The sequence below is a fragment of the Anabrus simplex genome, chromosome 1 (assembly GCF_040414725.1).
Source record: "Anabrus simplex isolate iqAnaSimp1 chromosome 1, ASM4041472v1, whole genome shotgun sequence".
Taxonomy (NCBI): domain Eukaryota; kingdom Metazoa; phylum Arthropoda; class Insecta; order Orthoptera; family Tettigoniidae; genus Anabrus; species Anabrus simplex.
This window is the reverse complement of record NC_090265.1, coordinates 1,499,980,377-1,500,005,082: the sequence shown is the minus strand read 5'-3', so window position 1 is coordinate 1,500,005,082 and position 24,706 is coordinate 1,499,980,377. Positions and strand designations below refer to the sequence as shown.

The following is a 24,706-nucleotide window of genomic DNA, read 5'->3' as shown; positions in this document are numbered from 1 at the left end:
AGGATTCACATTTGCTGTATATTGTTGCGTGTATTACTTTTAGGAAGATTTTGAGAACATAGCTCATTTGGCTAATGATTACTTGGAGATTTCAATGCCCAAGTAGGAAGAGAGAGAATTCATAGACCAATAGTGGGAGAATATGCAGCACACCAAAGAACAAACATCAATGGAATGAGAATGATTACTATCTGTAAAAACTTTCAACTGAAGTTAATGAAAACTTTCTTCAAGAAATTGCCAATAAAAGCTAAAACAAGGATTTCTCCAAATCCATAACTAGGTGAATTTCAACTGGATCATGTAGCTATATCCATAAGAAACATGAAAGAAATTATGAATGTCAGGGTAGTAAGAAGCAGAGAATTTGATTCTGATCAATATTTGTCTAAAATCAAACTAAAATTCTTACCCAACAGAAATCACAGAAGAGGAGAAAGAGTAAACAAATATAACGCAAATAGACTTCAAATTACACAAGAAACACTGGAAATATTTCAGGAAGAAATACAAATATATCTCATCATGGGAAGTGGCAAGATTTGTCTAAAGAAATAACCAATGCAGCAAAGAAAACATTTGGACTAGTCAAACCTACAAAGAAACCTTGGTGGAATCAAATATGTGAAGATACGTTACTAGAGAGAGTAAAACAATGGAAAGACTGAGCACTATGACCAATTCAAACAAAGACACTTCTAGAATAATAAGGGGAGTTAAAAGATCTTTCGTAAAATTACAACTTACTGACCTGCAAGACAGCTTTGATAGAAATAACTCTCGAAACTTCTACCAGACTTTTAAGAGTCAATTAAAGGGGTATCAAGCCCCTAGCATATGCTTCAAAGATGAAAATGGTAGACTTGGCCCAAGCAATACTGAGAATTGTGAAATACTTGCGAAGCACTTTGATCAACTTTTAAACTGCCCTGAACCCGACCATAGGTTGGAATTCTCTCAAACAACCGGAAATCTGGAAGAAGATATACCACGCACTGCTGAAGAAATTAAAGAAGTAATTAACAATCTGAAAAATAATAAAGCTAGTGGAGAAGACTCTATAACAGCTGAACTTTTGAAATTGTCTTAATCAAAAATCATTGAAGAGCTGCAGTTAATCTCTGAAGATATTTGGAGAACAGAGAGGATTCCAGAAGAATGGAAAGTGGCTCTAATACATCCAATGCATAGAAAAGGGGACAAACAAAAGGTTGATAACTATAGGGGCATCTTTCTTATCTCTCTTCTGCAAATTGCATTGAAGGTATTCTCAAAAATATTGCTGAATAGAGTAGAAACATCACTTGACAAGCAACTGGGTGAGTATCAAGCTGGATTTCGAAACGGTAGATCTTGTTCAGAACAAATATTTAACTTAAAATCCATAATTTGCCATAGGATATTGAATTCAAAGGACATTGTTGTGACTTTTGTAGATTTTAAAAAGGCCTTTAACTCGGTTGATAGAGAAACCATAGATAAAATAATTTGTGAATTTTGAGTGAAAACTAAATTGGCAAACCTAATACATAAAACATTTACTGACACAATTTCAAAGGTGAAATTTATGGGTGAGATATCAAAATCTATTTAGATAAATACAGGGGTACAGCAAGGTGATGATTTGTCACCCCTTCTATTAAACTGCATTCTAGAGAAAATTGTAAGAATTTGGAATCAGTGTAAGGACACAAAAGAACGTGAATCTAAGCATGACACTTTTAACATGTACAAAAAAGTTGGTTACATACCAGGAGGACAAATGGACTGTTATATAACAATCAAAGGAAGGTCATCATCGAACATGAAGAAAAACTGAACAGCTGGAAAGTCTATGTGACTGATCTTTTCCATGATAATAGGGGACCATGTCCTTTTGTTTGTGATACAGATCAAGGACCTTTAATAACTTGCCAGAAAGCAGAATATGCCCTCAAGAACTGCAAAAATGTAAAAACATCTGGACCAGATGGTATATCTGGAGAAATATTCAAAATTCTTCAAGAAGAACAATCACCAGATATCCTGTTAGAGCTATTCAATCTAGTATACACCAATAGATCAATCCGTTCTGACTGGTTGACATCAACTTTCATCCCTATTCTAAAGAGAACAATGGCTAAATCTCACAGAGCTTAAAGAATCATATGCCAAATGAGCCATGTTCTAAAAATCTTCCTAAAAGTAATACATGCAACAATATACAGCAAATGTGAATCCTACACAGGTAACTCCAGTTTGGTTTCTGTAAGAGGCATTGCTGGGGATGCAGGTTTTGCGACCACGTGAAACATGAAACATCGCTGCATGTCCTATATAAGAATGGCATGGATGGTAAATATATGCAAATTATTGCCAACCTGTATTGGAATCAGACCGCATCAATTAAGGTTGATAGCACAAACACCTGTGCTATTGAAATAAACCAAGGAGTGAGGCAAGGTTGTGTTCTACCTCCACTCCTCTTCAATATTTACTCTGAAAGGGTATTTTCTGAAGCATGAGAAGGAAAACAGGAGGGCATCATTGTTAGTGGGATCACAATAAATAATCTGCAATATACAGATGGTACAATTCTGCTTGCAAGAAGTGCTGAACATCTGCAGACATTACTGAACTGTGTGATCAAATACAGTGTTGCAGCAGGTCTGTGTTTAAACTTAAAAAAAAAGACCAAAGTAATGGTCATAAGCAAACACGTCATTCAATCTCTTAACTTGACAATAGCTGGCACATCACTGGAGCAAATCCGATGCTTTAAATATCTCATCAATGTACTTGATCACAGCTGGAACAATGTTGCTGAAATTAGATCCCGGATTGAACAGGCAAGGACTGCATTCAAGAGAATGAGCAAACTTCTCTGTAACAGGGACTTTAAGATCAATCTCCGTCTCCATTTACTTCAGTGTTACATTACCCTAACACAGAACACCACCAATAAACTTCAATCTTTTGAGATGTGGTGCCATAACGTCTGCTCAGAATATCATCGTTGACAGAAAACATATAACACTTAAGTACTCCAATGCCTGAACAAAGAGGAAAAGAAGAAACCAGAGTACTTTGGCTATATCATTCGAAATAATAAATATAGACTCCTTTAGCTTATCTTACAAGGTAAAATTGAAGGAAGGAGAAATAGGGGAAGAAGGAGAATATCTTGGCTACAGAATCTGCGCGAATGGTATGGGCTCAGTACCCCCCACTCTTTTCCGAGTTGCTGAGAACAAGAACCAGATCGCCCTGATGACATCTGACATCCAATGGAGATATGGTACAAGAAGAAGAATGAGCAGCATGGAACAAGAGCTCCTGTTAAAACCAGTGGCTTCATGCCTTTGTCATAAAACTTGAACATTTTACAGCTTAAAAAATGTTGATCAAAATCGACAATTCCAGTTGCTTGTTTAGTTACCATGTGTTTCTTTCTAGGAGATCTGAACTACATACTTCCACTTGCCTATTCAGATAACTTAGTCTCTAGAACCATTCATTTCACACTCCGTACTCCTGTATCATCACATGCAAGTGCCACGCGCTCCTGTACAATGGACTCCCAGCATATGCTTCCAGCTTGAAGAATGTGTACACACCTAATTAACCCTCAGGCCTGTTTATGAAACATTTCTGCTGTTACACTGGCTCAGCCATTGTAGGGACAAACTAGATACACAGAAATATACAATAATAACTCTATTACAGTATTATGCTTATTTAAACAAACACACTTGTATTACACTGAGGTTCTTACAGCTAACCCCACTGTCGGCAGCCCTGAAGATGGTTTTCCGTGGTTTCCCATTTTCACACCAGGCAAATGCTGGGGCTGTAACTTAAGTAAGGCCACAGCTGATTCCTTCCCGTTCCTAGGCCTATCCAATCATCGCCAAAAGACCTATCTGTGTCGCTGCGACGTAAAGCAAATTTTAAATTGTTTTTACAGCTACAAATGGCAAACTATGACTGGCGCTGACTGCTTGTGCAGATTAACAGTTTTTGGAGATGGCATGTTGCCAGAATTTTGCTCTCCCCCCCCCAAGACATGATAAACTCTAGTGTAGCACAATTATCATTTGACAAAACTCAAGGTTAATAAAATGAAATGTATTTTATTTTTTTATTTTCAAAATCTTCTCGACTTGGAGACTGCCCAAGACAAAGCATACACTGAAACAACTTCATTAAAAAATAAAGATATTACAAGTAAATTGTAAGTTGTTCTTTTCACTGTCTACTTCATCTGGTTGGTTGGAGTGCATTTCAAATCTTACTGTGGGGTCTAATATATATCTTTCCCCCCCCCCTTTAGTGACAACCATGCCTATCCTTCTCCTGCAGCCATTTACTCTGATTATCTAACCTATGTTAAATTAGTACTTAGCTTCCTAGCCTGCCTGGTGGCCATGATTGTTAAGGCATCAAGTCTACATTGTCTGACACTGTGGTAGGCCAGTTGAAGTCCCGTTGGTGGAAAACATTTGCACCACGAGAATATTGGTCAGCAGGGTAGAAGAGATGGTGGTATATAATTTATAATCACTAAAATGTGTGCCAAAAGCCTGGATTCAATCCCATACCTCTCCACATTGTTCAATATGGATTGAGGGCATATGACACTGCTGATGGTGATTCATCCAACGGATAGGGACGCTAAAACTTGAGCAGACTCCTTAGTGTTATTCTATAAGAGTAGGCTTTGTGCCAACACTGGGTTTCACCCTTTCCCTACCTCCTCCTCCTCCTCATCATCATCATCATCATCATCCCACATCCAGACAAGCAGGTCACCCACGGGTGTCAAATAGAAAGATCTGCACCAGGCAAGCTGAACATATTATATCTTCGGGTATTAAAAACCACTTTGGCACTAAAAACCAAATAAGTAAGTAAATAAATAAATAAATAAATAAATAAATAAATAAACTTACCTTCTTGATCATTTTCATCTATATGGCCAGTTACATCATCCAGGCTACCATCATCCATATCAGTAGACAGCAAATCATCATCTGATGTAGTTCTAGTGAGACTAGGTAAAGCAGAAGTGAGAAGTGCCTTTTCTTTTTGAATTTCTTGAATATGACCCACTAACAGAGCCTCTTCATCATCAGCATTTAGAAGAGCAGGCTTGGCATCACTGTTTGTCAATTCTGCTGGCAGTAATTCATCAGGACTAAATATCTGCAAAAAACATAGTTCATTTGAATTATTCCATAGTTATAGCCAGATAATTTTAACACACTGCAATAACCACAACTAAATTTGCTACCACATATACAATGTACATCATGTTCACTACACCAGAACATCACGAAAGCTGATTATGCAGTAGCTTACAGGCTGTGCAGCTTTTTGGAATGTTTTAAGAAAAGACTAGGTAAACACCTGATAGGAAGACCAGAAGATAAGACAGAGTGATTTAGGGAATTCACTCGAACTGTGTCATAGGAAGTCGGACGATACGGCCCAGCTTATTTTGAAGCAACAAACTGATCTCGATAAGTGTTTTGATCACATAGAAAACCTGACTCAGGAAAACTGCAATTTAAGGGAAAAAATAAAATCCCTTGAGTGTCGAGTAAATGACGCGGAAATGTATTCAAGAAGGAACACAACTGAAATCCAGGGGGTTCCTGATATTAAAAACAAAACTGTACTGGACACAGTTAAGAAGATTGGACGGGCTCTGGACATACAGGTGAAAGAAGAGATGGTGGACGCGTGTCATCGCCTCCCGGAAGCCCTGCACCAACAACACTGCAGAATTATCGTGAAACTGGTAAGGCGAATGGACAAAGATCTGTTCATAGAAAGACGGCGAATGAAGAGAAACCTTTCCACGAGGCACACAGATCTTCCAGGTGACAGTTACATCAACGAGAGTTTGTCACCACAGAGAGGAAAACTGCTAGCCTAGGCCGGAGTCATCCACAGAGAGAAGGACTATTATAATCTACTAGCTTCATTTCCGTATTGATTGGTATCACAGTGTAAAGATAATTTAAAAATCACCACCTTATCAATACACAGATTTATTTACTTCAAAATTGGTAAATTAGGTCAAGACCGGTTACAACCCCTAAGGGATCATCTTCAGTTGACACACATATAAAAAAAGATATTTACAAAAACATCACATGTAAAATATTAATCTTTTAGTTAATTCAATTGAGTCAAAACAATTTTTATATTTAGAATGTTGGTGGGTTCATCTTAGTTTGAAAACATGTGTGTGAGATTTATAGACCCACTATGTCTAAATTATTGCGTATATAGGTCCTATACTTCTTTACATACAGTGTCAAAATTATTACATTCAATATAATTTATCTATTTGATGAAAACACTGGCAAATTGCTTGCTGAAATGGTAAAGTGTGTACATTTTTTAGTTTAAAAGTACATGTTTGTTTTTTACATGTTGTCATATTACAATTTATATTACAAAGTATAGAATAAAATTATTCTTGCATTTGTGCACATTGATAATAGTGAGACTATTGTAGGGTCTTCAAAAAATATACCGTTGTTTGAGGTATGTCGCTGTATATCTGTTTTTTGAATTGTCAATAGCCTGATTACATTCTTATATATAAGTTATGAAATTTCACTTTTTATAGTTCGGTCAAATGAAAGAAACATAGAATAACCTTGTTAATTTAGATTCTTCACGACTAAAATACTGGTATATAGTACCTTATTAAAATAGATCCTTAATACTAAAATACAAGTATGTGGTACCTTCTGTACTTATTTTATATATTAAAATAGGGTTTACATTTATTGACATTAGTTCTATGGTTTGTTACCATTTGTAAAGTTGTGGTCTAATATGAAGGCCAGTTCTAAATGTTTAAAGTTAGTCTGATGGGAAAGGGTTCAATCCCTTGTTTATATTGTTTATTTTTTGCCACTTGTTAGGTACAAGCATGGGATGATCTAGTTAAAATGAACTCTTCATAACTAAAATATTGGTATACAGTAGCTTATTGAAATACATTCTTTACATTAAAAGTACTAATATGTAGTGCTATATGTGCACATTATTCAAACGTAAGATAGGGTTAACATAGGTTAACAACAGTACTATGGGTTGTTACCGTTTGTGAGATTGTAATCTGATATAACTGGTCAGTTAGAAATGTATGGAATGTTTACATAAATAGGACCGAATACATATTTATACTATGTTGCTTTGCTCTTTTTACAAGTGAATTACGTGATGTAGTATAGTATTTGTTGCAATTTTATAAGCTGCTGCTGTTGTTGGAGTTATCTTGAGATTCTGTATGTCGTTACGAAAACAACTATTATTTCTGCTTGCAGATACATTATTTTACAACATATAGAAGCCTCCACGCCACAACAAACGTGCAACTTTATCAAGACGCACAACATTTCAAACGCACTCCATTTCACAATAGTCACCCATTCAACTAGTAACGACACGCAAAAAAAAGGAAAATGTTTTCTTAATGACATACAGAATCTCAAGATAACTCCAACAACAGCAGCAGCTTATAAAATTGCAACAAATATTATACTACATCACGTAATTCACTTGTAAAAAGAGCAAAGCAACATAGTATAAATATGTATTCGGTCCTATTTATGTAAACATTCCATACATTTCTAACTGACCAGTTATATCAGATTACAATCTCACAAACGGTAACAACCCATAGTACTGTTGTTAACCTATGTTAACCCTATCTTACGTTTGAATAATGTGCACATATAGCACTACATATTAGTACTTTTAATGTAAAGAATGTATTTCAATAAGCTACTGTATACCAATATTTTAGTTATGAAGAGTTCATTTTAACTAGATCATCCCATGCTTGTACCTAACAAGCGGCAAAAAATAAACAATATAAACAAGGGATTGAACCCTTTCCCGTCAGACTAACTTTAAACATTTAGAACTGGCCTTCATATTAGACCACAACTTTACAAATGGTAACAAACCATAGAACTAATGTCAATAAATGTAAACCCTATTTTAATATATAAAACAAGTACAGAAGGTAACACATACTTGTATTTTAGTATTAAGGATCTATTTTAATAAGGTATTATATACCAGTATTTTAGTCATGAAGAATCTAAATTAACAAGGTTATTCTATGTTTCTTCCATTTGACCGAACTATAAAAAGTGAAATTTCATAACTTATATATAAGAATGTAATCAGGCTATTGACAATTCAAAAAACAGATATACAGCGATATACCTCAAACAACGGTATATTTTTTGAAGACCCTACAATAGTCTCACTATTATCAATGTGCACAAATGCAAGAATAATTTTATTCTATACTTTGTAATATAAATTGTAATATGACAACATGTAAAAAACAAACATGTACTTTTAAACTAAAAAATGTACACACTTTACCATTTCAGCAAGCAATTTGCCAGTGTTTTCATCAAATAGATAAATTATATTGAATGTAATAATTTTGACACTATGTAAAGAAGTATAGGACCTATATACGCAATAATTTAGACATAGTGAGCCTATAAATCTCACACACATGTTTTCAAACTAAGATGTACCCACCAACATTCTAAATATAAAAATTGTTTTGACTCAACTGAATTAACTAAAAGATTAATATTTTACATGTGATGTTTTTGTAAATATCTTTTTTTATATGTGTGTCAACTGAAGATGATCCCTTAGGGGTCGAAACCGGTCTTGACTTAATTTACCAATTTTGAAGTAAATAAATCTGTGTATTGATAAGATGGTGATTTTTAAATTATCTTTATACTGAGAGAAGGACTACGCGTACATATGGGTAAGAAACGGAGTCATTAAAATGCGTAAAACTCAGGGTTCCAAAGTAGTTGTTATTAACAACTAGGATGATCTAAATAAGCTGTAAATTAATGGATGACACTAGGCTTAATATTTACTAACAAAATGTGCGTGGGTTAAAAACAAAACTTGATGAACTGAGTCAGAACATTCAGGCCAATGAATATCAATTCGTGGCCCTAACAGAGACTTGGCTGGACTCTACTGTGTTCGATAGTGAGGTCTGTCGTGAGCAGTACAGAGTGTACAGGGCTGACCGTAGCACTAGGAGGGGTGGGGGTGTGCTCACTGCTGTCAGGAGAGGATTAACTGTGCTCAAGGCCGAACAGATCACAAATAGTTTTGAGGGGGCTCTTACTGAAAGTTGTCATTCAAGGACAGGTATGGTATATCGGTAACGTGTATGTACCACCTTCCTCAAAATCAGCTGTCTACAGTGAAATATTTGGATGACTAGAATCTCATTACGAGCTACACAACAGTAATGTCGTCAATGTCGGCGATTTCAACATACCATCAATTAGTAACATGAACAGTGATTTAAACACAAATACGCAAAGTCAGCAATTAAGAAATTTTATTAATCTTCATAATCTGTTCTTATGTAATTCAGTTCCAAATTGTAATGGAAAAACTTTAGACTTAGTAATGACTAATCAAAATATTTCAAACATTGAATGCACGAGGAGCACAGACCCCCTACTGCCAGAGGATATACACCACCTGGCCTTAGAAATAGAGCTACGAATTACATTACATCGGACTAAACCTAACACTACCCCCCAGACTTCAAATAATTTTAAAAAAGCCTGAACTAGGAACGACTGTTCATGAGGCTTAGAGACACAAATTGGAACTCTCTCTATGAATGCACTGAAGTTGATGCTGCTGTAGACTGTTTTTACGGCAACTATTCAGCTATAAACAAAACGGTTCCCATGAAAAAAACAGGTAACGGCAAAACATACCCCATTTGGTTTACAGATAGCATAATTCGAAAATTGAAAGAAAAAGAATATTACAGAAAGTGGAAGCACATTATGGAACATTATGATAGTCAATATAAAATTCTGAGAGCTCAAATTAAATCTGAAATTAAGTCCGCACACAGAAGATACATTGAGACAGTGGAACAAGGTATCAACAATGACGCTAGATCTTTCTGGGCATATGTTAAAAATAGGAGAAAGAATAGTAGGGATTGCGACACTTATAAATATGAAAATAACGTACTAGATACTAAGGATGAAATCATGGAAGGTTTTGCAGACTACTTCCAATCAGTGTATTCCCCGCATAAGGCACAATATCGCATACCTAACGATCCATCTTTCACTAATATGTTGCATACTAAAAACTTCGCTTTAGAAGAGGTTGAAGTAGCATTTAATCAGCTGAAACCTAAAGCTTCTGCAGGACCAGACCAAGTACCACTGCATGTGATAAAAGGTTGTTCAGAGGTTCTTAAGCATCCACTTCTATTTATTTGTAATTTGATTATTAAAACATCCGTATTTCCATCCATCTGGAAGTTATTACGAGTGTGCCCCATACTTAAATCAAGGGATTCCACACTAATAAACAACTATCGGCCTATTTCTATTTTATCCGCGACAGTTTTCGAATTTATGTTATGTAATCAACTAACAACATATTTAAGACCTCATATCAGACAAAAAACAGGGTTTCCTTTCACGACGTTCCACAGTCACAAACTTGGTTAATTTCACTCAGTGAGTGTCCACATAACTTGACACGGGTGGACAAATGGACGTAGTATTTACAGATTTCGCAAAAGCATTCGATAAAATTAATCACGATGCCCTGCTAAGTAAGTTAAACCTGTTCGGTTTCTCAAAACAACTGTTGCATTTTTTCAGTTCCTATTTGGGTGATAGGAAGCAGTTTGTTTCTTGCCAGAAACATTCTTCTCGGGAATACCTTGTAAATGTTAAAAATTAAATAACTGGAAAGGAGGTTCAACCTATTCAATACTCAAAAGAAAGAAACGTAGCAATCACATTTCTATTTAAATGGGACCGGTTTCGACCTTAGTCTAGGTCATCATCAGCCATAAAAAACATGTAAAATGTTTATGAATGTTGGAGGTCAGTTTCACACTCTGTTAGGCACAAAGACATGACACCACATTCTGTCCTGCACAAAGTCACAACACTAACAATCAACATGCGAAGATCAAAAATGCTTGAATTCGCAGACGAACAGATCTGTAGTAGAAAGCCGCCAGCTCCCGGTGACCAGCGCGGCACACTCAAGGTCACGCGCTGCGGCCAAACACCAAAGTAAAGTGGAGAACGTTTCGAAGGTCCAGAACCTGTCACGGCTGCGGGAAGCCAAGTACGTATATAAAAATATACGACGCCAATTAGTACAACCGAATGAGCACCCGTACTTAACTGGAGTGACCTTGAGTGTGCCGCGCTGGTCACCGGGAGCTGGCGGCTTTCTACTACAGATCTGTTCGTCTGCGAATTCAAGCATTTTTGATCTTCGCATGTTGATTGTTAGTGTTGTGACTTTGTGCAGGACAGAATGTGGTGTCGTGTCTTTGTGCCTAACAGAGTGTGAAACTGACCTCCAACATTCATAAACATTTTACATGTTTTTTATGGCTGATGATGACCTAGACTAAGGTCGAAACCGGTCCCATTTAAATAGAAATGTGATTGCTACGTTTCTTTCTTTTGAGTATTGAATAGGTTGAACCTCCTTTCCAGTTATTTAATTTTTAACATCAATAATTTCAATACGGAACAATGAAATTTTTATCTTTAAATACCTTGTAAATTCAGGAATAATTCAGGGGTCGAATTTAGGCCCTTTAGTTTTTCTCGCATTCATCAATGACTTGCTTGAACAAGTGAAATATTCGAGCTGTCCCCTATACGCTGACGATTTCAAAGTGTTCAAAGCCATTGAAAACATAAGCAACTGTAAACAGCTTCAGCTGGACTTGAAAAGTGTATTGGAGTGGGCGACTGAAAATAAACTGTACTTAAATGCAGAAAAATGTGTATCGATGTTGTTCACCAGAAGGAAAACTCCCATCCACTACACTTACAAGCTAGGTGACAGTGACTTACGATCGGTTTGCGAGATGAAAGACCTCGGGGTTGTATTCACCACGAGCTTACATTCAATTTGCATATACTTAAAGTGGTGGCTGAGTCGTACAAGACCCTAGGTTTCATTATCAGGAATATAAAACCCTTAAAAAACACACAAACTTGCATTCATCTGTTCAATACCACAGTAAGATCAAAAGTAGAATATGCCAGCATCGTTTGGAGCCCTAGGTGTGAATCATATGTCTATCAGATTGAAAAATTACAAAGATTTTTAAAATACTTACAATATAAAAAAATGACTGCTATCCCCGTATGGTACCCTATAGTGATATCCTTTTAAATTTCGGAGTGAAGAGTTTAGAAATTTGCAGATGGAAGGATGCAGTAAAATTTCTTTTTAAAGTTGTAAACTATACTATTGATAATCCTGAATTACTGTCTCTCCTAAATTTCCATGTACCTCGCTTCAATTCCAGGCTTGACCAATAACATCAATAGCTATCAGAATTCTCAATTCAAGAGTTTCAAGATTCCTCTTAGCCGTCCACTGTCATTTTACAAGAGATGTTCCCTGTACCTTTAAAGGTGGTATGAAATGGTAAGGACCCACTATAATATAACAGGGAACTAGAGAGATTAAGAGATGTTCCCTGTACCTATAAAGGTGGTATGAACTGGTAAAAACCCACCATATTTATATAACAGGGAACTAGAGAGATTAAGAGATGTTGCCTGTACCTATAAAGGTGGTATGAACTGGTAAAAACCCACCATATTTATAACAGGGAAATAAAGATATTAAGAAGAAGGTATATGTTAGAAAGAAATAGAGTAAGGAATAGTCACAGAAGAAAGGAGAGATTCACTAGGAGATTGAATTTATAAAAAAAAAACTCAGTCAAGGATAACATAATGGCAAACGTAAATGGCAGTCATATGCATTTTAGGAAACAATGGAAAGATATGTACAGAAACTTTAAGGCAGAAATGGGTACTAGGAAGGACATTCCAGGGATCATTAATGAACAAGGTTAGTATATATGTGAAGATTTCCTCAGTAATTTACTTTTGTTCATTGATAAACCTCACATAAGCTAATAAAATTGCTTTGTCATCAAACACAGTTGATTCATCAATCTGCAATGCAAATTAATTTTTTTCCAACAAATTGGTGAGTTGGGATTCAACATCTGTGGCCATTTCGTCAATTCACCTGGAAACAGTATTGTTGCTCAAAGGAACTGATTGACATATGTTATTACTAGGGCCCTCGCCTAGCATGATTTCAACAATGTTTTTTGGTAGCTGATAGAACAAGAATTTTGCCAATTGTGTGACGTTTACCACATTTAGCGATCAAGAAAGAGACCTCATAAGAAGCAAGAATACCTTAGTCAAGATTGGTTGCTCATTTTTTTAATAATTCACTCACATTAGGCCGTTTATTAGCTTTAGCTTTGAGGTGTTTAAAATAACAAAGTTCTTTATTCGATCACTGTGTACTCTTAATAAACGATCTTTCATTTGCGAAGGCTCCATGGCTCCATTAATAGTAAATGTTTTATTGCACTAAAGACAATGTGGAAACTGCACATTTTGCGGTGACACGATAAAACCAAATTTTTAAATACTCAGCTGAGTATTGATGACACTTCTTCTTTTTTGAATCCATTGTGCATGAACTTCTACACTTCCAAACAAATGCACAAAAACAGAAAAGACACACACATAAAACTGATGGTGAGGCATACAAAGGCTAGTTAAGACTGAAGATGAATGTAGGTCAATGGCAAGTGTGTTGTGATGGCAGGATGGGGAGGGGTTTGAGTCACCAGTCGACTGTGCCGAGCAACAACAGGTGGGGACTGTGCAGAGGGGTGAGTGCAGTGAACTCGCCGGCTGAGAATAGCCAGTGACTTGTGCTACCCAACAACTTCTACTGTACAGTACTATTCTAGAATGCAGGATTGGAAATCAGTCACAAAGGATGAGATATACGTTGTAATTGCTCTTTTTATGCTTGTGGGTATAATACAAAAGCCTATGTTACAAAGCTATGTTTCTAAACACTCTATTTTGTCTAAGCCAATTTTTGGGTCTGTTATTTCAGTGAATACTTAGTAATTTTAAGCATTTCAACAACAATGATGCAGTTGTTACATATCAGGGATTTTCCATACTTTTCAAAATTTATCCAATTATGTCCTACCTGAAAATAAATTCCAGACTTTGTACTTACCAGAACAGAACATCATAGTTGATGAGTCACTAATCCTATGGCAGGTTAAGTTGTCAACTATCAGGGTAAGATAGCAACCATCATATTTTCTAAAAGAATGACATTTTACTAGGTGCATGTGAAAGTAATATTGAAGTCCGTATAATAGTACCAAAGTTATGTTTGTTTGAACAAAGCCTAGCACAAATCTGACAAAATTTAAACACCATGCTCAGAGTTCCTCCTGCAGCACACAGATCACATAACCGCACTTCAGTTGAGAATTGTAGTGTAGATAAAGTATATTAGATAGTATCTTGTCTGTTATATTCATGTGCGAACAGCAGGTTTCATTTCTATTACAGCACAGTAGGACAAAGTAGTACTAATATTAATCTGTATACGTGTTTAATTTTGTTGGTAATCTTTGAGTACCTACCGGTAGTTCTTGCGAATATCTAAATTTAGGCCTAATTGGAATTTTTCATTTCTATTTGTGCTTAGTAAGAAGCTAGGATTCGTCTGAACGTAGTTTTAACATTATTGTCGTGTAGTATAGTAACTTATTAGAAATTAGAGTGCCTATTCTATAATTTTGAGTAGTTTTGTGAATTTCAAAATTTAATGCTAATTTTCTTTTCTGTTTTTGCTTGGTAACAACCTGTTGTAATTAGAATACGTCTGAACGTAGTTTTAGTGTATTGTAGTATCTGTACTTAGTCTGAACGTAGTTTAAAATTTTTGTACCTAGTGTATTATAGCATCTTATTAGAAAGTACCGGTAGTGTGTTTATTTTATTACTGTGAAATATTTGTATAGTATAGTACCGTTTTCTGTGGTACCGGTATCTGTAGTAACTCTCTTACAAAAATTCTGTTGTTGTAATTAGGGTAGACTTAACTGCAGTTAAGAATTGTGTAATTCTTGTGTATTATTCTCTGTTTCCAGTAATTAACAGCAATTTTCATCATCTTAGCATGTTGTAGGAATAAAAATAGTACAATTAAGTAGTATTGTAGTGTAGTAGTAGCCTATATTAAATAACTTACTGTCGTTTGTTCTTTGTGAACTAACCTAGACAATATTTCTTTCCTTTCATTTTTATTTTGCACAGAATAAGTTATCTTATTTTTCCTTTTCTTATTTAGTAAAAATGGCTAAGCAGTGTGAGTGTAGGAACTGTGGGTGTGGCCAGGCATTAAGGAGTATGAGGGAGGAGTTGGAGAGCTTGAGGGAGATAATTTGGATACTCTCAGAGGACAGGGAGGAAAGTAGGCCTCAAAACAATGTACAGGTTACAGTAGGTGTAATAGAGGGATTGGAAGGAAATGGGGGAATTGTGGAAAACAGGTGGTCTAATGTTTTAAGGGGAAGGAGATTGCAGGCTAAGGGCTCCATTCAGGATCAAAATTCAGGACAGGTGTCGATGAGAAATCGGTACGAGTCACTGCAGGTAGAACAACCGAGGGAAGATGAGGAACAGGGAACTGTTGCCGAGAAGTTTGGAAGTAGGAGAAAGGTAAGAGGTAGGAAAGGGAATGTGGAGTAGTGGATAGGAAAAGACAGGTGGAACAGGGCCATGGGATGGAGAAAAGGGAGGAGGAAGTAGCTTCTGCAGCTGTCAGGAAAGATAGAACTGACCAGGACGAGAGGGGATCAAAGGAGGTGGGTATTTATTTATTTATTTATTGATGTCTTTATTTGTGGCGAAGTTAGGGCTCTTGGCCCTCTCTTACACTTAACCACATTATGCGGCTTAATACTGAATCCAAACTTAATATTCTAACTTAACACAGTGTATATAATATTAATATAACTTAATATAGTCTAATACTAAAAGATTACATCCTAAGTCTAAAATTAGAAAAATAATAAATAAATTCAATATTAACTCCTCTAGGTGGAATTCATAAAAAATAACTAATTTATGTAAACTTTTGGGAACTATTTACTCCAGACATTCACTCACACATTCACACATAACTACATGATATAGCCTACGTATTCAAGAGGAAATCTTTAGACTGTCTTTTGAAGGTAATTAATGAGGAACAATTTCTAATTTCAGGGGGTAAAGCATTCCATATTCTAGCGCCCGACACAAGGAAAGAATTACTGAAGGCAGATGTATGATGTGGAGGTATTGCAATTGTTGACCCAGAGCGCGTGTCACGGTCATGAAAGGAGGATAGAAAACGGAAATTACTGGAGAGATATTCAGGTATATTTTCAGTCAAGAGTCGATAGATAAGGGTTGATACATGGCGATTCCTCTGCTGCTCTACTTTTAACCAAGAAAGTCGTGCATAAAAAGGGGATACATGCGAGGCAAAATTCAATGAAAAGATAAATCTAATGCAGGAGTTTAAAGCTCTCTGCAATTTCCTATTTTGTTCACTGGTAGCATCCAGCAACACAACATCACAATAGTTAAAAATTGGAAGTATCAATGTTTGAACCAGTTTTATTTTTAAGTTGAGAGGTAATACAGTCTGGTGAATCTTAAGGGGATGAAGTGATGAGTGAACTTTCCTGCATACGTTAGTGACATGCTCATCCCAGTTTAAAGTTTCATTTATAGTGACTCCAAGGCTTTTTACTGATTTACAGAGTGGGATAGCAACGCCATTTAGTTGAATGACTGGAATTTGTAGACTGTGTAGATGGGCAAGCAGTTTTCTCTGCCCTAGTATGATAGCTTGTGTTTTCGTTGGGTTGATGGAGAGAGAATTCTCAGCTGCATAACAGCTGATCTGCTCTAAGTTTCAGTTCATATTTTCAATAGCTGCATTTATGTCATTCACTTTTGTGTGGCAGTAAATTTGAAGGTCGTCGGCATAGAGATGGTAGTTGCAGTTTTTCAACTTAGAAGAGATGTCATTCAAATATAAAATAAATAACAGGGGGCCGAGTATAGAACCTTGTGGCACACCATTAACTTTGTACTTCCACTCCGTTCTCTTATCATTCATGACAACACACTGTCGTCGGTTATGGAGGTAGGAAGCGAACAATTTGAGAGCAGCGTGGCTAAGATGGAAGGAATGCAATTTCGCTATTAATATGTCCGTACTGATAGTGTCAAAAGCACTGCTGAAGTCTAGGAGAATGAGCACGGTCACTTTACGTTCGTCCATTGCTTTTCTTACGTCATCCGTAATTTTTAGAAGAGCAGTAGATGTACTATGTCCTTTTCTAAATCCAGATTGCAGGTGATCAAGTAACGAATGGTGCATCAAATATTGGAGCAGTTGTTCATGCGTGAGTTTTTCTAAGACTTTCGAAAGTGAAGAAAGTATACAGACAGGTCGATAGTCAGATGGAGAATTTGCTAGAGATTTTTTTGGTACTGGGAAAATTAAGGCATCCTTCCAAACAGTTGGGAAGTAGCCTTCCGAAAGACATGAGTTACATATGTGGGTTAAAATTGGCAGTACTACATCTATCAAGGTAACGACGAAGGATATCGGGATGTCGTCCACTCCGATTGCTCGCGATTTGATTGATGTTAGTTTTCTTCTTACATCGTTTTCATTTACTTCACGAAATTCAAACAAAGGCCGTTGTGGCAACGGAGTAGACTGGAGAGAATTTATTGTTGTTTGTATAATATGAGGGTGGGTATTAACTATTTCTCTAGTAAAGTGGGCATTTAATTCATCTGGATTTATGTCATGCGTATTGGAGTTTGTTGTTTGCCTCCCAATACCTACGGATCTGAGTTGTTTCCAGGTACTCATTGTGTTCAAGTTACTGGCTAATTGTTGGAAGTACGCATATTTTTTGTTTCTGATTATTTGTTTAACTTTATTTCTAAGCACACGGTACTTTTCAAAATCTTCAGTTGATAATGGCTGCCTGTAACATCTGTGTAGTGCATCTCGTTCAGCCATTGCGGACTTAATGTCATTAGATAACCATGGAGCAGCTTTGCGAGTCACCCTAGCAGTACGTTTAGGTACGTGTTTGTTATACAATCCCAACAATAATGTGTTAAACCTCTTTACTTTTTCGTCATTGTCAGTCAAGTGCAGTATTTCGTCCCACGGGCAGAGATTAGCATATTGTATCAATTGTTGAGGATTTAACTTTTTCATGTCTCTATAGGTTATCCACTTCGGCTTTGTTTTGGGAACTTTCAAAGAATAAGCTAAATATATGAGATCGTGGTATGATATACCAGGTACAGAAGTTTGTCCGTGTTTCAGTATTTTCTGAGGATTGTTTGTGATAAGTAAATCTATTAGAGTGTGTGAGGATCCGTTAGCCGTGTGCACGTGGTGAGTGGGGTTAAGTGGCAACACTGACATGTTACAAGAGGTAAATATGTTCTCTAAACGATTTGCTTCAACGGAGTCTATTAACAGGTTTGTGTTAAAGTCGCCAAATATGAGTACATGTTCGTAGGTAGGTACGAGTCTTAGTAACTTTTCTTCGAAGTCGGTGAAGTTTCCTGCTTTTGGTGGTTTGTAAACGACTCCAATCAGTACTTTAGTCTTATCAACAGATAGTTCTACAAACATATATTCAGTTAAGGTGTCAGTAGATAATGTCGAAGTTTGCATAATCTTCCCCGTTAAATTGTTTTTGTAGTATAGAGCTACTCCTCCTCCACGGCGGTTCGTCTATTGTGAAAAACTGCATTAAATCCTTCTATATTTACCGAGTTGAGAGGGACCGAGTCCTTCATCCAACTCTCACTAATTGCGACAACATTTACCATGCTTCCTTCAAAAATAGCTTTCAGCTCAGTGTGATGGGCAATTATAGACTGAGCATTGACATGGGTACACAGTAATGAGCGGGGAAAGGACGAGAATTCTCTCTCCAGGTGACTGCGGGCGGGGTGAGAGGGGGTCAGGGAAAGAAAAGGGTGGGAGGGTTCAGTATTAAGGTGAAGGTTGTTTACCCTGTCCACGGAGAAAGCTACGTTATTACCTGTGTTAGCCATAATCAAAAATAAACAGAGGGCAACTTACCATGGTTTCCTCTTGCCTACGTAAGCCACTTGAATCATTTAAACATTCACTCACACTAAACTTATAATAAAACCACTTATAATTAAAACGTAATCCATGAGTCATGTACTCTACTAATCACCTAGCCCTGAAATAACAGCATTTAGTTCCGCTTTAGTGGTCACAGTGAATTTGTTTTTGTTTTTGCCTAGGACTACGATTCTTCCTTCCTGGGTCCAAACGTTACGCACTCCAAGCTGGTCTCGGGCTCGATTTAACAGATCTTTTCTAGAAGCAGTCAATGACTCCGTAACCAATAGTTTGGTGCCTTTGAAGAGCTTCTTAGCGCGCCAGATATGATCGCGAACATGAAACCGGACGAATTTGACTATAATCGGCCTGTTTCCCGAGGTCACAACTTCCGCAGCTGATATGCGTAGAGGTCCCAATCTATGACAGCGATCGATGTCATCCATCGATAATTCCACTTGTAGGTAAGATTTTACTGTCTCTATCACTTTGGCATAGACATTCTCAGCCAGTTCTTCTTTCACCCCGTGTATGAGTAGACAGTTCCGTCTACTGTATTGTTCGGCTTCGTCAGCCCTGTCATGCTGGTCAAGACGCTGTTGAATAACTAGTAACTCCTCCTTTACACAAGAAATTTCCGCCGAGATGTACTGGCGAAAGTCTTTGAACTCGGAACAGAGGGAAGATAGATTTTCATCGGCGCGATCGTTAGTGTTGGCAGCCCTGCTGGCACTGGCTGATGTCAACTGTTCCAAGCGAGCTTGGAACTCATCCATCCGTTTAACAAACTTTGTTTCAAAGTCCGACACACGCTTATTTACACTTTTTACGGACATGTTTTTACTAGAACTAGACGTCAGTTGTCTGGTGTAATTACTGACACACACTCGCCGGACCTGTCTGCTAATTATCTTGCTAATTCAGGCTGGTAACACAGAGCTCTCCTACACAACACACACAGCACGCGCCATCTTGTAGGGTTGAGGCTCTGGTCATGGGGGATTCTATGGTTAGACATGTCGGGAAAGTGTGTGGAGGAAAGGGTACCAGGGTAGAGTGTTATCCAGGAATTAGGTTAAGGCAGATGTTGAGGAAAGTAGAAGAGAAGGAGGAGGGAAAGGAGAAGGTGGTAGTGTTTCATGTTGGTACTAACAACGTAAGACAAGCAGGTGTAAGTACCAACATAGTTGGGGATGTGTGGGATTTGTTAAATGCACCACAGGTGAAGTTTAAGGAAGCAGAGATTGTTATCAGTGGAATACTGTGTAGGAGGGATACTGACTGGAAGGTGATTGGGGATTTAAATGAGACTATGGAGTGGGTATGTGGGAAACTGGGAGTGAAATTTCTAGATCGTAATGGGTGGTTACGAGATAGGGATCCGCGCTCAGATGGCCTTCACTTAAACCACAGTGGTACATATAAGTTAGGAAATTTGATTAGAAGGGTAATAGGGAGGTACATTCAGGGAAACAGGGTGTGCTAGGTAGCGGTGTTAAGGGAACAGGGAACTGGAAATCAAGCAGATAACATAATCAGCTATGTGGGAAACGATAAGGAAAGGAACGTGATCGTAGCGGGTGATCTCAATTTACCAAATGTCAATTGGGAAGGTAATGCGAATGACTGGAAGCATGACCAACAAATGGCAAATAAGTTAATATGGGAAGGGCACCTGATTCAGAAAGTGATGGAACCAACTAGAGGGAAGAATATTCTGGATGTGGTGCTGGTAAAACCAGATGAGCTCTATAGAGAAACCGAAGTAATAGATGGTATTAGTGTTCACGAAGCTGTTTTTGTCGTAGTCAAAAATAAATGTGATAGAAAGGAAGGTCTTAAAAGTAGGACTATTAGGCAGTACCATATGGCTGATAAAGCAGGCATGAGGCAGTTTCTAAAACGTAACTATGATCGGTGGAAAACGGTAAATAAAAATGTAAAGAGACTCTGGGATGGGTTTAAAGAAATTGTTGAGGAATGTGAAAATAGGTTTGTACCTACAAAGGTGGTAAGGAATGGTAAAGATCCACTATATTATAACAGGGAAATAGAGAGACTAAAAAGGAGGTGCAGGTTGGAAAAGAATAGTTAGAAATGGCTGTGGAAGTAAGGATAAATTGAAGGAACTTACTAGGAAACTGAATCTAGCAAAGAAGTCAGCTAAGGATAACATGATGGCAAGCATAATTGGTGGCCACACTCATTTTAGTGAAGAATGGAAGAGTATGTATAGGTACTTTAAGGCAGAAACAGGTTCCAAGAAGGACATTCGAGGAATAATTAATGAACAAGGGAAGTGTGTATGCGATGATCTTCAAAAGGCAGAAGTATTCAGTCAGCAGTATAAAGATTGTTGGTTACAAGGATAATGTCCAGATAGAGGAGGTGACTAATACTAAATAAGTATTAAAATTTACGTATGACAGCAATGACATTTACAGTACGATACAAAAGTTGAAAACTAGAAAAGCAGCTGGAATTGATAAGGCTTCGGGGAATTTACTAAAGACAATGGGTTGGGATATAGTACCATATCTGAAGTACTTGTTAGATTTTTGTTTGCATGAAGGAACTTTACCAAATGAATGGAGAGTTGCAATAGTATCCCGTGTATATAAAAGAAAGGGTGATAAGACATAAAGCTGAAAATTACAGGCCAGTCGGTCTGACATGCGTTGTATGTAAGCTTTGGGAAAGAATTCTTTCTGATTATATACGACATGTTTGCAAAATTAATAAATGGTTTGATAGAAGGCAGTTTGAGTTTAGGAAAGGTTATTCCACTGAAGCCCAACTTGTAGGATTCCAGCAAGATATAGCAGATATCCTGGATTCAGGAGGTCAATTGGACTGTATTGCGATCGACTTATCTAAAGCATCTGATAGGGTAGATCATGGGAGACTACTGGCAAAAATCAGTGCAATTGGACTTGACAAAAGAGTGACTGAATGGGTGGCTCTGTTTCTAGAAAATAGAACTCAGAGAATTAGAGTAGGTGAGGCTTTATCTGTCCCTGTAAAAATTAAGAGGGGATTTCCTCAAGGCAGTATTATTGGACCTTTATGTTTTCTTATATATATCAATGATATGTGTAAAGAGGTGGAATCAGAGATAAGGCTTTTCGCAGATGATGTTATTCTGTACAGAGTAATAAATAAGTTATAAAATTGTGAGCAACTGCAAAATAACCTCGATAATGTTGTGAGATGGACCGTAGGCAATTGTATGATGATAAACGGGGATAAAAGTCAGGTTGTGACTTTCACAAATAGGAAAAGACCTCTCAGTTTTAATTACTGCATTGATGGGGTGAAAGTTCCCTTTGGGGATCAATGTAAATACCTAGGTATTAATATAAGGAAAGATCTTCATTGGGGTAATCACATAAATGGGATTGTAAATAAAGGGTACAGATCTCTGCACATGGTTATGAGAGTATTTAGGGGTTGTAGTAAGGATGTAAAGGAGAGAGCATATTTGTCTCTGGTGAGACCCCAACTAGAGTATGGTTCCAGTGTATGGGACCCTTACCAGGATTACTTGATTCAGGAACTGAAAAAAATCCAAAGAAAAGCAGCTTGATTTATTCTGGACGATTTCCGACAAAAGAGTAGCGTTACGAAAATGTTGCAAAGTTTGGGCTGGGAAGACTTGGGAGAAAGGAGACGAACTGCTCGACTAAGTGGTATGTTCCGAGCTGTCAGTGGAGAGATGGCATGGGAGGACATCAGTAGACGAATAAGGGGACAAACTGGGGCAAATATTCGTTTATAGGAAGGTGAGTTAAGGACTGGAATAACTTACCAAGGGAGATGTTCAATAAATTTCCAATTTCTTTGCAATCATTTAAGAAAAGGCTAGGAAAACAACAGATAGGGAATCTGTCACCTGGGCGACTGCCCTAAATGCAGATCAGTAGCGACTGATTGATTGATTGACTGATTACATTGAAGACTGGGCATTTAAATCCACAGTGCCGAGGGGTTAATAATAATCTTGTTGTTAAATGTCACATTAGTTGACATACTCATTTTACGTTAGAAACTATGATTAAGAATAACAGAGAGACAATATAGATTGTACCTTTGAACTTCTAAGAGAAGACAGGCGATGAGTAGCAGTATGGCAAGCAGTATCCAAAGTATCAATATCAGCCAATGTTGCTCGAACTTTACGCAGTTTCTCGGTGATAATGGTTTCCACACACTGTGTCTGTCGTCCAATGTCATGGAGTGAGTCTTGGGCTGGTACAATCTTGTTTGTTCTCAGAATGCAGGGAGCAAATACTATTGCCAAAGCACTTGCATTCATACGGTTGGCATCTTCATGTAAGGCCACCCTACAAATATGAAACCGAAGATAATAACTGACGAAAACAATTCATTATTCAAAGCAAGTTCATAAAAATCAAACTATGATAACAATGAGACACTAATATGAAGGGTAAACAATGCAACAGACATGTTCCCTTGATTAATTCTAAATCTGAACTTTCAGGCTAATTGTTCAACAGAAAATACAGTACACATTAACATGGCCAAATTTTTTAAAATGTTGTTCTCATATGTGTGTGCAGGACGAGGAGCTAATCTACCTCGTTGGCGGATAGTTGCATCAGTTCACTTACATCAGTGAGGTTACTAACTGCTAAGAAAGTGAGGCACAAGCAGACATACCAACTTTCGAAAGTAAAAAAATCAGGAGAAATTTGGCAGTGAATCACGACATATTACGACACAAGTAATAAATCTCATTGTAGACCGTATTGGACATCAGATTATAAACATTAAAGAAATAATAATTTTACTCTACCTTTCCATTACTTATCTTTCCTTATATTTAAGATATAAACATTACAACTGGGACATGTTTTGCTTAACTGTCGTAAGCATCATCAGCCAAAATAATTCTTAGCCTGAAGTTAGGTAAGGCCCCGAATCTAGTGACCTTAAAATATATGGTACCATAAGATTCGTGTTTACATTATAGAAAATCAATAGTCTTAAAACTAGTGTGAAAACTTCTAACAATGTTCACATGGCTACGAGAAAAAAACACACAATCATGTTGACAGAGGTTAAAACATCAACGTACAACATAGAGCTGGTAGTGGAGTAATTAAAATCATATAGGATATCATATTGCTATCAGTCAATCATTAAGAATGTTTATACATAAAAATGATTATTTTTTATGTTCAATGGAATGAGGAAGGTAATTAGAGCAGATACTGGTTAAATCTCATTCTTTGCATAGACACGAGAGTCGGGTATGAGAAATCACTTATTGTAGTTGACTATGGAGTAGTAACACTTCATCAGACTTGATCACGCCTTAAGCTGTGTATATGCAGAGGCAAATATCCAGTTCCTTTAAAATAATGTTTAAAGCTGGAAACAGGTGTCCTCATTTCTACGGGGACTTCAAAGTCATAAATGGAGAAAATAAGACACAATGTTTGTGAATTGAAGTCTGAAAAAATGGAAAAGAGAAAAAAGAGATATGCTCAGTATCTTGAGAATAGTGTGTCCAAAAATGAGAGCCTACGACCGCTTACCTCTTATGTTGGAAGAGCAG

At 37.1% G+C, this 24,706-nt stretch overlaps 1 protein-coding gene across 2 annotated transcripts in view; it reads right to left on the bottom strand.

Moving 5' to 3' along the window:
• The window catches only part of LOC136858446 (unconventional myosin-IXa), an 842,620-nt gene that overhangs the window by 8,788 nt on the left and 809,126 nt on the right, over positions 1-24,706 (bottom strand). For both annotated transcript variants that reach the window (XM_067137995.2, XM_067137996.2), the window contains 2 exons: positions 23,213-23,468; positions 4,932-5,184 (listed from right to left, as the gene is read on the bottom strand). In XM_067137995.2, the coding sequence (XP_066994096.2) occupies positions 4,932-5,184; positions 23,213-23,468 (509 nt within the window). The remainder of the gene's footprint in view (positions 1-4,931; positions 5,185-23,212; positions 23,469-24,706) is intronic.